At 35.4% G+C, this 12,444-nt stretch overlaps 1 protein-coding gene across 16 annotated transcripts in view; it reads left to right on the forward strand.

Moving 5' to 3' along the window:
- The window catches only part of PAM (peptidylglycine alpha-amidating monooxygenase), a 277,732-nt gene that overhangs the window by 162,527 nt on the left and 102,761 nt on the right, over positions 1–12,444 (forward strand). For all 16 annotated transcript variants that reach the window (XM_004042318.5, XM_055387323.2, XM_055387319.2 and 13 more), the window contains 2 exons: positions 9,155–9,240; positions 10,617–10,700. In XM_004042318.5, the coding sequence (XP_004042366.1) occupies positions 9,155–9,240; positions 10,617–10,700 (170 nt within the window). The remainder of the gene's footprint in view (positions 1–9,154; positions 9,241–10,616; positions 10,701–12,444) is intronic.

Genomic DNA, 12,444 nt, shown 5'->3' on the forward strand with positions numbered 1-12,444 from the left:
CACTTAAATGCTATTCCAATTCTAATTGTTAGAAAAAATTATCTAAAATGAGCCAAGCATAGCTCATTGTTCCCATGTTAAGGGAATAAAACAAACACCTCATTTTGGCCCCTTTAAAATATTTATTAGTATTCTTAAATAAACTATTCTGAAATTAAATCTATAAGATATACTGACCAAAAATCTTCCACATTGGGGAATAAGAAGTTTCAAAGAAAAATATAAATGAAAGTGAAAACAGAAATTTTGAGTAGAGTAATTGCTACATATATTATTTTGCTAAAATTATTACTTGAAAGTCAACATAGTAGAAGGAAAGAGCAGTGAACTAACTTGCTGGATGCCCTGGATAGGTTATTTAGCCCATCTGAGATGGAGTTCTTGTCTTCATTTTAGCAAAAGACTTATACTAGGCCATTTATAAAGCCTCTCTATGCTCTAAAATTCCATAATTCTATGAATATAAATTGCATGCAAATGCTGAGTCTGATTGGAAAAGCATTATTTCTAGGAGTTGGAAGTGTGTGCACTGCTTGACTCACCTCAAGCAAGCAGCTCACTGTGTTTTGCCAGTCAGTTGCATCATTGAGTAATTACAATTCTTAATAACACTATACCCATATCATTTTAAATGGATTTTAAAATATTTGCCTTGTATCCCATAGCCCCACTTAATTTGTAGATTTGTTATGATTGAATTTATAATCATAAAACAAGGACAATTGGTGCTGTTATTCATCATCTTTTAACCAAGCCCAACGCGTTTAAGTCTAACATTTAAAAGTAAGATCTTTTCAATATGTGAACTAGAAGACATACATTAAGTAAAACTGTTCTAATGACTCTGACTTCCACAATCAGGCCTTTTTATGTATATATTCCTTTATATATATAAAGATTATAATACATATTTATATGTATATTTGTATATAATATATGATACATATTGTATATAATATATTTATTTTATTTTATTTTTTTGACTGAGTCTCACTCACTCACCCAGGTTCTAGTGCAGTGGTGCGATCTCAGCTCACTGCAACCTCCACCTCCTGGGTTCAAGCAATTCTCCTGCCTCAGCCTCCTCAGTAGTTGGGACTACAGGCGCGTGCCACCATGCCCAACTAATTTTTGTATTTTTAGTAGAGATGGGGTTTTGCCATGTTGGCCAGGCTGGTCTCAAGCCCCCTGACCTCAAGTGATCCACCCACCTTGGCCTCCCAAAGCGCTGGGATTATAGGTATGAGCCACCACACCCAGCCACAGGCCTTATATTCTTATGTAAATATGGTATACATTATTTATCTTCCAATATTTGGCAAAATCTATACTTTAAAGAATTAGAGCTCACAGGATATTTCACAGCCAGAACTTTCAGTTGCTTCACAGAAACATCTTTCACTCCCCACCCCCAGTGCCTCACAGGCTCAGCCCTGAAGATAGTCAGTGGATATTTTCCAGCTGTTTAACATCTTATCCTGTCATCTGAATTATAGTACTCACAACAAAAATCTATCAGTGTCAAAAGTCTTGCATTATTTTTCTAAAATTTTTTGAGTCATGGAATTGATCACACTCATTTTATAGTTGCAAATCTATTCTTCAATTATTCTAAGACATAGACAGCACTTAAATGAAGACTCCTAAACTTTCACATATATTTTGGGGATGATACCTATAACAGTTTTGATGCTTAAAAATAACCAGAAGTCATTCACACTCTAGGGAAACTTATAAGGAAATACAAAGCTGTTTTAAGGAAAGAAGAAAAAGCTATTTTAACATCAAAATGTCAAACTCGGATTTCCTCTTTTCTGTTTGTTAGCTAGGATTTCCTCCTGTTTACACTTTAGTGTTCCATTTTCATTGCGAGCAGGTTGGCAAATAGGTGTCTTTAATATAGAAAACATGTTTCCCCTGAAATTATGAAGTTATAATTCATCTTCTATCTTCAGGAAGCATTTTTAATATGAAGGCAAAGAGCTATTCTGATGTTTCACTGCTGTGCTGCCCTCCTTTGCTCTTTGTAATTGCCTCTTTCTACTGTTCATTAAAATATATTTACAGTTATATTAAGTTTATATAAAAATAGTAGACACAGCAATTTTCATTATATAGTGATTTTAATTTTAAAGTTTTTTTCCTCTGCACACATTCTAGCCTTTTGTGACTCATTCCAAATTAGCAGCTCACATTGGCAGTCTAGTTAATTATATGCATGTGCATTTAAATTGCATACGTTGATTTGAACCTTTTAATATACTGTAGGGTGGTCCCTTTATAGTTAGAGTGGGCCTAGTGCTCAATTCCAAATTAACATACCTCTAGAGGATGCAAAAAGGACCAGCTGATGGAAAAGCAGCAGCTCTGCTGACCCATGTAAAGAAAGTGACAGTACCTGTCAGATGTAACCCCAATGCCTTCTTCCCAGGCGTTTGGAGGAGGAAAACAATTAACCCTATCTAGGGACCAAAAGAAAATAATAGCACCAAGATTAGAGCAAGCATATCAATGGCATGATTTGTTGCACTTTATTTGTGCTCTATAGACTTAATTCAAAGCATGACAATTCTAAGTTCCCTAGATTTATTAGCTGAATATGAGCCTAAACTAAGCTCTAAGTGAGCAGATGCTCTTTTGAAGTTGTTAGAGTCAGTAATGAAATGAAATGAAGGTGCTTAAATTTACTATTTAAGTAAATTTTTATATTTAAATTACCCAGTTTAATTTAAAGTAAGTAAATTTAAATTTACTTAAATAGTAAATTTTGAGGATATCTTGGAAATTTAAATATTGTATTCATCTATTCTATGAATTACTTCATTCTGTTTTTACTCTTAACAATCAGTTTTTTAAATGATAAGTGATTAGCTACTTAGAGTTTCAGGCTTTGAAAATCATAATATTTTGTTTATACAAATTGTGTTGGCATTTGGGGTAATTCTGGAGTGCTCTCTTTTTTAAATATGAGATTGTAGGCTTGTGCATTTTTTATTCTGCTGAGCACAGGACATGGGGTTTAAAGCAATTTAGGATTGCAAACCCCAAGATTTTGTGTTTAAAATATTGGATGATTAAAACGAGTGGGCTTCTTATGTATCCAGTCTTATACTTTGGTGTGATCTTCTATGCATAGCTAAAATTATTTTTAGTTCTTCTTATTAATATTTGATTTTAAAGCTATTTCTAATGACACTTAGGACCAACTAATCTTAACAAACCAAAGATGGCTTCTACAGGTTGTTTGATGTTTTTTGATGAAAAAAAATCCAAGCTGGTTAAATGAGGCTATTTCCAGCTGTTCTAACTGGGAATCATTCTCAAGCTAAAGCAGTAATGCTTTACCATCTTATGAAGCTTTAGCTTAAAATCCCTTTCAACTGCTTCTATTTATTAACCACCTGCTGTGTCTTTTTAAATGCCGCTATCTCCACAGGGTTATAGCTGCTGATGAGAAGAAAAAGGAGATAAAACATTATATATATATATATGCCTGTATGAGAGATACTCTGCTTGGGTACTTATTTAAATGACTGTTTTTTAAAGGTGATGTTATTTTCCAAATAAGTCCACAGCTTTGTTGCCTCCCTCCCAGTGATAATGAGTCTTTGGTTGAGAACAGTATTTGCATATGCTGTCTTTATGCCCCTGTTCCATATCCTGGCCCCTGTCATCCATACACTATATACAGCAGGATTCAGTGTGTCTTCTGCAATCCTCTCTTTGTTTTTTCTGCCGTAGGAAACTTCTAAAGCTAAATATATGTAACATCCTTGTCAGTATAAATAAAAATAACAGAATCTCCCAAATCTACACTGTCTCTTGTTTTAAGCACTGTAAAATGTGTCATTGAGTGCAGTAGCAATGTTTAGACATAAATTACTGATAGGCTAAAATTAATAGCATCCATTCCCTTTTTCCACTTTAATATTGTAATAGATTCCTATCATATCGCATATTGGGATAGTATAACGGATCAATTTTTAAAACACAGTTGGTCTCTGATTCTAACTTCCAGTCACCAATGAGTATGTTCCTTGGCTAATAATATTAAGGTACTTGGATTAAAGGTGTTAATAGGAGTTCCTTAGAAATTGCCCAATTCTTTGTAGACTAGTGTCAACTTTAATAAAATAGAATGTTATAGTTGGAACCCTTTTGACTGTTTCAACAGAAAAAAATGCATTTTTCCTCACAAGACTAGTACTTTATGTTAAATAGAGTAGCAATATTATAATGCAGCATTGTATTTAGCACAGATCCAGAACTGTGAAATCGGAACATCTTGGTTTCAAATCTCAGCTCTGCTACTTGGTAGTGGTAATAAACATTGGTTAAATGATGTAACCTGTATTGGTCTGTTTTCTCATCTGTAAAATTGGGCTACTAATCATTGGCAGCTTGATTGGGCCATCATGAAGGGTAGATGAGGTAATATAAGTAATGTGTTTGGTGTAGTGTCTGGCATGTAGAAGGGATAGCTATTATTTTTATTCATTTATTGATAAAGTATATATTAATCATTCACTATGTGCCAAGCACTTTGTTGGGCATGGAGAATTTGGTATGAATAAAACAGACACACACTCTGCTTTTATGGACTTACTGCCTGTCTAACCTTATTGGAGCAAAGGAACAGTGGGTAGTTTCTGTGATGCTATTTATCAGGCTGATATTTCTTAATCACCATTCTAATTTGCTTTTTCATTATGTATCATTCTAATTACTATATTAATGTCTGTCCATTGCATTGAAGTTCACGTAGGATTGTCTGAATTTGGGAAAATATTCTATGGGTTTATAGAACAGGTAATAGTATTTGAATATCTGACTCATACTGAATGCATTTTGAAAGGTAAGGACCATCCCCTCATGCTATTGATTTTGTGTTGTGTTTCTTTAAAAAAACTTTCTAACTTTAGATCAGTTTTCCTGGTTGTGGTTCTGTTAGATATGTAATGCATTAAAATTGGAATTTAAGGCTATACAGACTTAACTTGAGGGTATGACAATTATTTTTTTTTTTAGCCAAAAGAAGAAATGAGTTATCAATTCTGATCTTCCCTGAGTAACCTTGGATTTTAAATAGCCTTTAACAGATACAACCAGAGAGTACTTTAACAGTCAGTCATGCTGTATTTGGATAATTCGAAATGACAAGCTACCATTTTTAGTGCTTGGCACAGTCAGAAAATATTCATGCCATCTGAATGGTTTCCCCGTGGATTAGACGTGAAAAAGGTTCTATAGGAAAGGTCCAAGAATCCAGACTAGTTTTATTTTCAAATGTTAATTCTCATCATTTTTACTATGAATACTAAGAAACCACAAGGGAGCTATGTGAACCCTTCCACAATTTAATCGACTTAGTCTGGAGGAGCCTTATAGGAGAAGCTGCTAGAATGATAAGAAAAAGAAACCTGGTTGATGAGGCCTGAAATTACAACAGCCATTGATCAAGAGTTACATTGCTTCCCAGCCTTAAGGCTCTCTTTACTAGTAAGAATAGTAAAAATCCCCTCTACTTCCATAGGTCCTTTTTTTTGGGAAGCCAAAATATACTATACCATCTTTCTCTTTTTGGTCATTTTACATGGAGAAAATATGATTCCATTTTCATTTAAAATGGGAAATGGAAATATTTATCACTCTGATATGTCATCAGTTATAGAACTCAGTTCTCTTGCCCTTTTGTTTTTCCTCTTAGTCCTCCCATTGAGTTTTAGGATTAGTTCCAATGCCCCAGTGTCCTCCAGTGAGTCATTCTTTACTCAGTCTTGAGTTTAATATATTTTTTATTGTAACACAGGGTTTTAAAAATTAAACCAATGTTTGCTTTGAAGCTCTTATTTACCAGACCTGATAAGAGAATAAAATATAAAATCATTGTCTCTTTGTGAATATGTCACAAACAACTTATTTCATCTCAAATTTGATTTTAGAATTGCATGCACAAATTGCAACTTAGTTCAAGGATGACAGTAGTAATCAAAGCTTATCTCCACATAATATCATTCTCTGCCCATAAATCAGTGTCAAGAGTTGAGATAGAAGGGACTGTGACAGCCAGAGCTTTAAGTCATGGTTTAGCTGTTTGACCTTTGGAAGTTACTTAAACTCTCTGAGCTTATTCAACTTTAAATTACAACCTGCTGGCAGTGTTCTTATATAAGCTGATTTGTTCAAAAAACTAGGCAAACAATAATTCAAATTTATTGGTGTTTATATTTTAAATTTTTAATCTAAATTTTTCAATAAAATATTATAACATGAAGTTGAGAGTGCAATACAATTTAAGCTAATTCAGCTCTTTAAGTGTCTGTACATGGAAAGTTAAAAACTCACCGAGAGGTTAAGTTTCACCAAACATTTGTTTCATGCCGGGACTTCAGCATGAAGATATTATCCTACATACTTGTACTCGAAGTCCTCACAGTCTGGGTGGAGAGAGAGAAGTAAGCTGACACTTAGGATGAGGAGTGCTATAGTTAAGGAATGGGAGGTGGGTGGGGGTCGGAGAACACTTTCCTGAGGAGGAAGGCTTGAACTGGATCTTGAAGGAGAAAGTGAATAAAAGTTTTTCAGGCAGACAGCTGGGATGGGATATTTCAGGCAAAGAGAGCAATGGAAATAAGGAAGATTGGAAACTGGAAGCAACTTGGCAGGATTAAAAAGGGGGTGTTGTCTGGAGACAATGTCTAGATCATGAAAGGTCTTACGTGTTATGCTACAAGGTTTGGATTTTATTTTGATTTTATTTTTGGGAAGCACTTGAACGATTTTGAGCCAACAAATGACATAATCAAATGTATAACTTAGAAAAAGTTACTAAGCCAGTTTTCTCTGTTATATTTCAATCTGGTTCTTTCTAGTCATCCATTGAAAATCAACTTCCATATCAGAGGAAACAGTTATCTTGTTTAACCTAAGACTGTCATCACATTGGTTATAGGCATTTGTAATGTTTATGGTCTTTGTTGAAAGCTGTGAAAATTGCCACCCAAATCTTTAAATTTTAGTAGCTCACAGCAGTGATATACAAAGTTCAACACATTTGACAATATCATTTCTTTAACTATTATAGCTGAGGCCAGGAAGGAAAATTTTGCTTTTGGGCATCATCCAACATCCTGAGCCTTTTAGCACACTTGGCACAAGGATGTCACAGACATTTCTTCCAACGTACAATTCTCACATGGTAATGATCAGTCATCATAAGTATATTGTATTTGACAGTGAACAGTAAGAAACCACTAGTTGATGTCTTTTATATTACACATTACACAGTCTCTTTCTACAGCCTGATTTATAGAAGCAAGATCACTTTGCTAAGTATAACCTTATCAAGACTTCCTGGTTCTGGGTCCCTCACCCCTTAATTCAGACAGATAATACAGTTGTCTGCACTCATTGCCTATCCTCCAACCTCATTTCTGGCTAGAAGCAGAAAACATGGTAAGAGTCCCTGCCTCTGGGTCTGAAGCAACTTCTTACCAGTGGTTTTCATATGTGCAACGTGGGTGTTTTCTGTGTTTCTGGCTTCAGTTTCTAACCTATTTAGGAATCTATCACAGTCTGCCTTTGCTTCCCATCTAGGTCAGGGGCAGTGTACATTTTTTTCTGTGTGAGCCAACCTCCGTCCCAAGATGCTGTATTTGTCCTTGTCCTTTATAGTCTTCGAGCTTTTCAGATCTGCCTACACACCTGACTCACCTTTTTTGGTCCCAGTTTTCAAAACACAAATATACAAATCAACATAAAAATGTAGCCTAACAATGTTTGGATTAAATCCAATTCAATAATAGAAAAAGCTGAGATGTAATGGGAAAAAAATGGTGGCTTGGAGTCAGACATACTACCATCTATTAATGTGGATCTACCAAATATCCGAGTTACCGCACTGAGTGCCTTATGCACATCACCACAACAGCCCTATCACAGAGGTTTCCATATAGGAACTGGGCCTTTGAGGGCTTATAAACACGCCCAAGATACAGAGCTGCTAAGGGGTGGTTCTAGAATTGAACTCCAGATCTGTCTTTCTGCCTGGGTGCTCTTTTCACCCTGCAACACTCTCTGTCAACAGTGAATCTTCAGATAAAGTGAAGTTTTGTTAAATAATGCATTGCCCTGGAATAGTACTTTGAAGTTTATAAAGTCTCATTTGATTTACAGAATAACTCTGTGATGTAAGTGTACTTATCCCTGTTTTCCATGAGAGAAAACTAAGGCTTGGTAAGATTCAGTAACTTAAAAAAAAATTAAGTAACTTGCACAATATGATACAACTTATTAATGCATTCCAGTATTCATAAACTCAAAATGTCATGCATATATAAGATCAAGAACTCTTAAGAGAGGCTGGGCACAGTAGCTCACACCTGTAATCCCAGCACTTTGGGAGGCTGAGGCAGGTGGATCATCTGAGATCAGGAGTTCAAGACTAGCCTGGCCAACATGGTGAAATCCCATCTCTACTAAAAATACAAAAAATTAGCCGGGCGTGGTGGTGGGCACCTGTAATCCCAGCTACTCAGGAGGCTGAGGCAGGAGAATCGCTTGAACCCAGGAGGTGGAGGTTGCAGTGAGTCAAGATCGCGCCATTGCACTCCAGCCTAGGCAACAAGAGTGAAACTTCGTCTCAAAAAAAAAAAAAAAAAAAAAAAAACTCTTAAGAGGGACACACTTGTATTGCTCACCCCACTGATGGTAGGCACTGTTTGTTGCTTTGGCCAGATTTGTTGACAACAGTGATCACCAAAGGGGAAATGTGTATGACACTTTTTTTAGTCCAGAATTCTGCTGCATTTGCTTTGGTTTATAGAGACCGTCTATGTAATGCTTGCTTTTCTACCTGATTACATAGAGTACATTCCATATATGAACATATCAAAGTAAAAATTATATATCTCCCTCACAGGATTGTTTCACATCAGGCAAAAAAAAAAAGTTTCCTCTTTTATGTGCTTTTTTTCACACAGTAATAGTTCTTTGCTCCAGTCTTTATTAGGATCGTAAAGCTAATATCATGCAATGATGATATATTGATGTACTTTGGTTTCAAATACCTTCCCCCATCACCTCCCACCATGGGGAGCAATTTATGCATTTCACTATTTAAATCTTCATTTATACTACTTTTTATTTTCTTCAGGTTTTGTGATGAAGGAACCTGTACAGATAAAGCCAATATTCTGTATGCCTGGGCAAGAAATGCTCCCCCTACCCGGCTCCCCAAAGGTATGTCAGAGCCTCTTGGGTGGTCTTATGTTCAGCTGCTTAATTTCTGTTTCCAAAGTACTTTTCATTATAGTCCTTTCTAACCAGTGTTGACAGTGTTCTATATTGCTGCTTCACAGTAAAAGTACTTGCATTACCTCTTTTGCATTGAAAAGGTTTCATTTAGGTAGTTACTCTTTTTCTGCCTCTCTTTGGTAAGTAGTTTGCCCACACAACAGTTTAGATAAAATTAGAAAATAACCAAGGATACGTCAAGCCACCTTTGACCTAAGGCACATTGGTTCTTGACAGCAGACACATTTCATGAGCCAAGAGAGCTAGGAATTAAATAAATTGCTGTTTCAGCAGAGAATTTTTTACAGTCCTGGAACCTAGGTATCTAATGTGATGCCAGACCTCAGCTGGCTTTCTGACTGCACCTCTAAATTGTACATAGCTTCCAATGTGTGAGTGTACTACCAGACTCTCATTTATTACCTGGATATTTCTTAAAGGGTGTGTGTGGGTCTGTTACAGAATAGGTCTGTCCTGGTTCATGGATGATCTCGTGATACACATGCACCTCTCTTTCCTCCCTTACTCATTGCCAGCATCATTAAATGATGTCTGATTTCTTGCACTTCAAATGAGCCTCAGAATTCTCACCATATGAGGCAGCTGCAACCAAACAAGTTTGAAACTAACAGGGAGGTCTGTCATAGATTTGTTGACATACATTGGTAGAGGAGATTTGTAAAAAAAAAAAAAAAAAAAAAAAGTATACTTCTCCCTGTAAATATTTTCTCTGTAGATTTTTTAAAGCTCACTAGCAAGCTTTATTAAGAGTAAGACTAATAAGAATATTCGGATTCCAAAAATTCACTGAGATAATGGACTTCAGTAATCTAGTTGGTAACTGGTTTCCTCAATGACATTTTTGTAGATACCTCTTTTCACAGCAGAAGAAAAGTAATGCCACTTAAATGCTCCTAAGAAGTCTATTTCCTATATTCAATCATAAAATAAAATAAATATGAATATATACAAAACAAAATGGGAGAATGGATTTATGTATGTCTTTTAAATAATCAATAGAGACAGAATTTTGTTTTGTTCTGTTTTTTTCAAAATGAGTGAATTGTCCTCTTAAAGTATAAGTGATTACTCTGGTTCTGAAGTGGGAACTGTGAATAGAATTTCATCATAGTTTTGAGGAGATTATAATGACAGATTATATTAGAAATTATCAGTCAATGTCTGGTATATTTCAGTTTTCATATAATATAATTTTATATGTTATATGTTATTTCCCTTTGGATTTCATAGAACAGCAATTTGAGATTAACTCCATTTTAGATGCTCATTTCTAATATATTAACTTTTTTGTAAATCTTTAGGTGTTGGATTCAGAGTTGGAGGAGAGACTGGAAGTAAATACTTTGTACTACAGGTACACTATGGGGATATTAGTGCTTTTAGAGGTAAGTTTTGAAATGTTGGAACTAAGCAAAACTTCTAGTACTATATTGTTTAAAATACATGCACAAACTATTATCTACATCTTAAAAAGAATTGCCCACACCCTCTGCCCACTAGGGGACAACAGCTTTTGTTTCCTTTAATTTGGAACTGTTGAAGGAATGACTTTTATTTTAGAAGTCATTTCTGTTATGCACCTGTGCATCCTACTGTGTTTTCTTTTACGCTGACTCTATAGAGCTCTCTTGCCTTCTAGTGTATTGTTTTATCAGCCTGCTCTTGCTCTTATTAGGAGTGCTGATCATTCCAAGCAACGCTGTTGGAAAGCATAGGAAGGTACTGGTTGTTTATATTTATGTTGCTCTGAGCAAGCCACCGAGAGTCTGTAGGTTCTGCAATACCAAAGGGGTTCTCATACACTCAGGCTCATGTCGATTCCTTATCTATCCATACCTGGCACTTCATGAACTCATCCATTGTCCCCTGCTGTAAGGCACAGACCCCAGCCACCCTTTAGATAATGCTGAACACTCCCCTAGACACCTGTTGCTCTACCAGTGATCGCTATGCACTTTATTTAAATGCCCCTTTCCTTACTATAGATCGTTAGCATGAGGAAGGGGCCCTGTTCCCAAGGCAACCAAGATCAATGCTTGTTACTCCTGCTGCTGCATTTAGTCAAACTCCAACTGCATTCGGGTTCACACGCTTGTGTTCACAGGTGTAAATATTAAGTAGATTTCTCCTTGTCTTGTTTGCTTTTCTACTATGTCTTGCTGACTTATATATATTCTCCTGAATTCTCTAATTTGACATTATATTTCTAAATAACCTGATACATTTCCCTTTCCAAATACATTAGCTATCTCTCCAGCAACTAAGCTTGGAAGTAGATGTCCATCTCTGCCTATGAAATACCCTTTAGGACCTTTGCTAAGAGAGCCCCATGGGGTAGAAAGGACAATAGATTGCCAGCAGTCAGAACGAGGACAGTAAATGCAGTCTCCCTCTGGAAAAGGGTGTTGAAAGAATGATTTTATGTCATTGAAAATGTACTATAATCAAATATATTATCAATTAATATATTTATTAATATGCTAATAAATATATATAAATTTATATATATATAAATGGACCAGCCTATGAACCTAACTTAGAAATAAAATTTATTTTTAGATTAAAAATATGCTTTGAGTTATACACAAATAACTTTTCATTTTTTGGAATAGAACATAATCTTAAACTGTTAACTCTCTATAGTGCTGAGAGAAGGTTTTGCTGAAAACAAAGAAATAAATAATATTTGTGTTTGGGGAACAAAGACAGAGATTATCTGCTCTAAAAATTGACCATGCTGGTTTCAGTACAACAGACAGATTCTGAGACTGCTGACTTCCAAAGTATTGACAAAGCTTTAATTTCCTCAAAAAAGGCAAGCAGGCCTTTCCAGATCACCACAACTAAAGTAGCTCATCATACTGGCACAGGTTCCCACAAACCCTAATCTCTACCCTCTATAAAACCCTGTACTTCACTTTTCAATCTAATTCCCCTCAGCGTTGTAAGGACCCCTAACAGATACTGCATTGATACTCCAGAGAAAACACATGATATATGCTTGTTTTTAAAAATATGTCACTGTAATAATTTCTTATAAGGAGTTAATTTTGTTTTATAATTTATGTTTAATTTAGGGATAGTAAAAGTACTGACATTTTAATATGTAAACATATAATTATTCTTTGC

The sequence above is a fragment of the Gorilla gorilla genome, chromosome 4 (assembly GCF_029281585.2).
Source record: "Gorilla gorilla gorilla isolate KB3781 chromosome 4, NHGRI_mGorGor1-v2.1_pri, whole genome shotgun sequence".
NCBI lineage: Eukaryota > Metazoa > Chordata > Mammalia > Primates > Hominidae > Gorilla > Gorilla gorilla.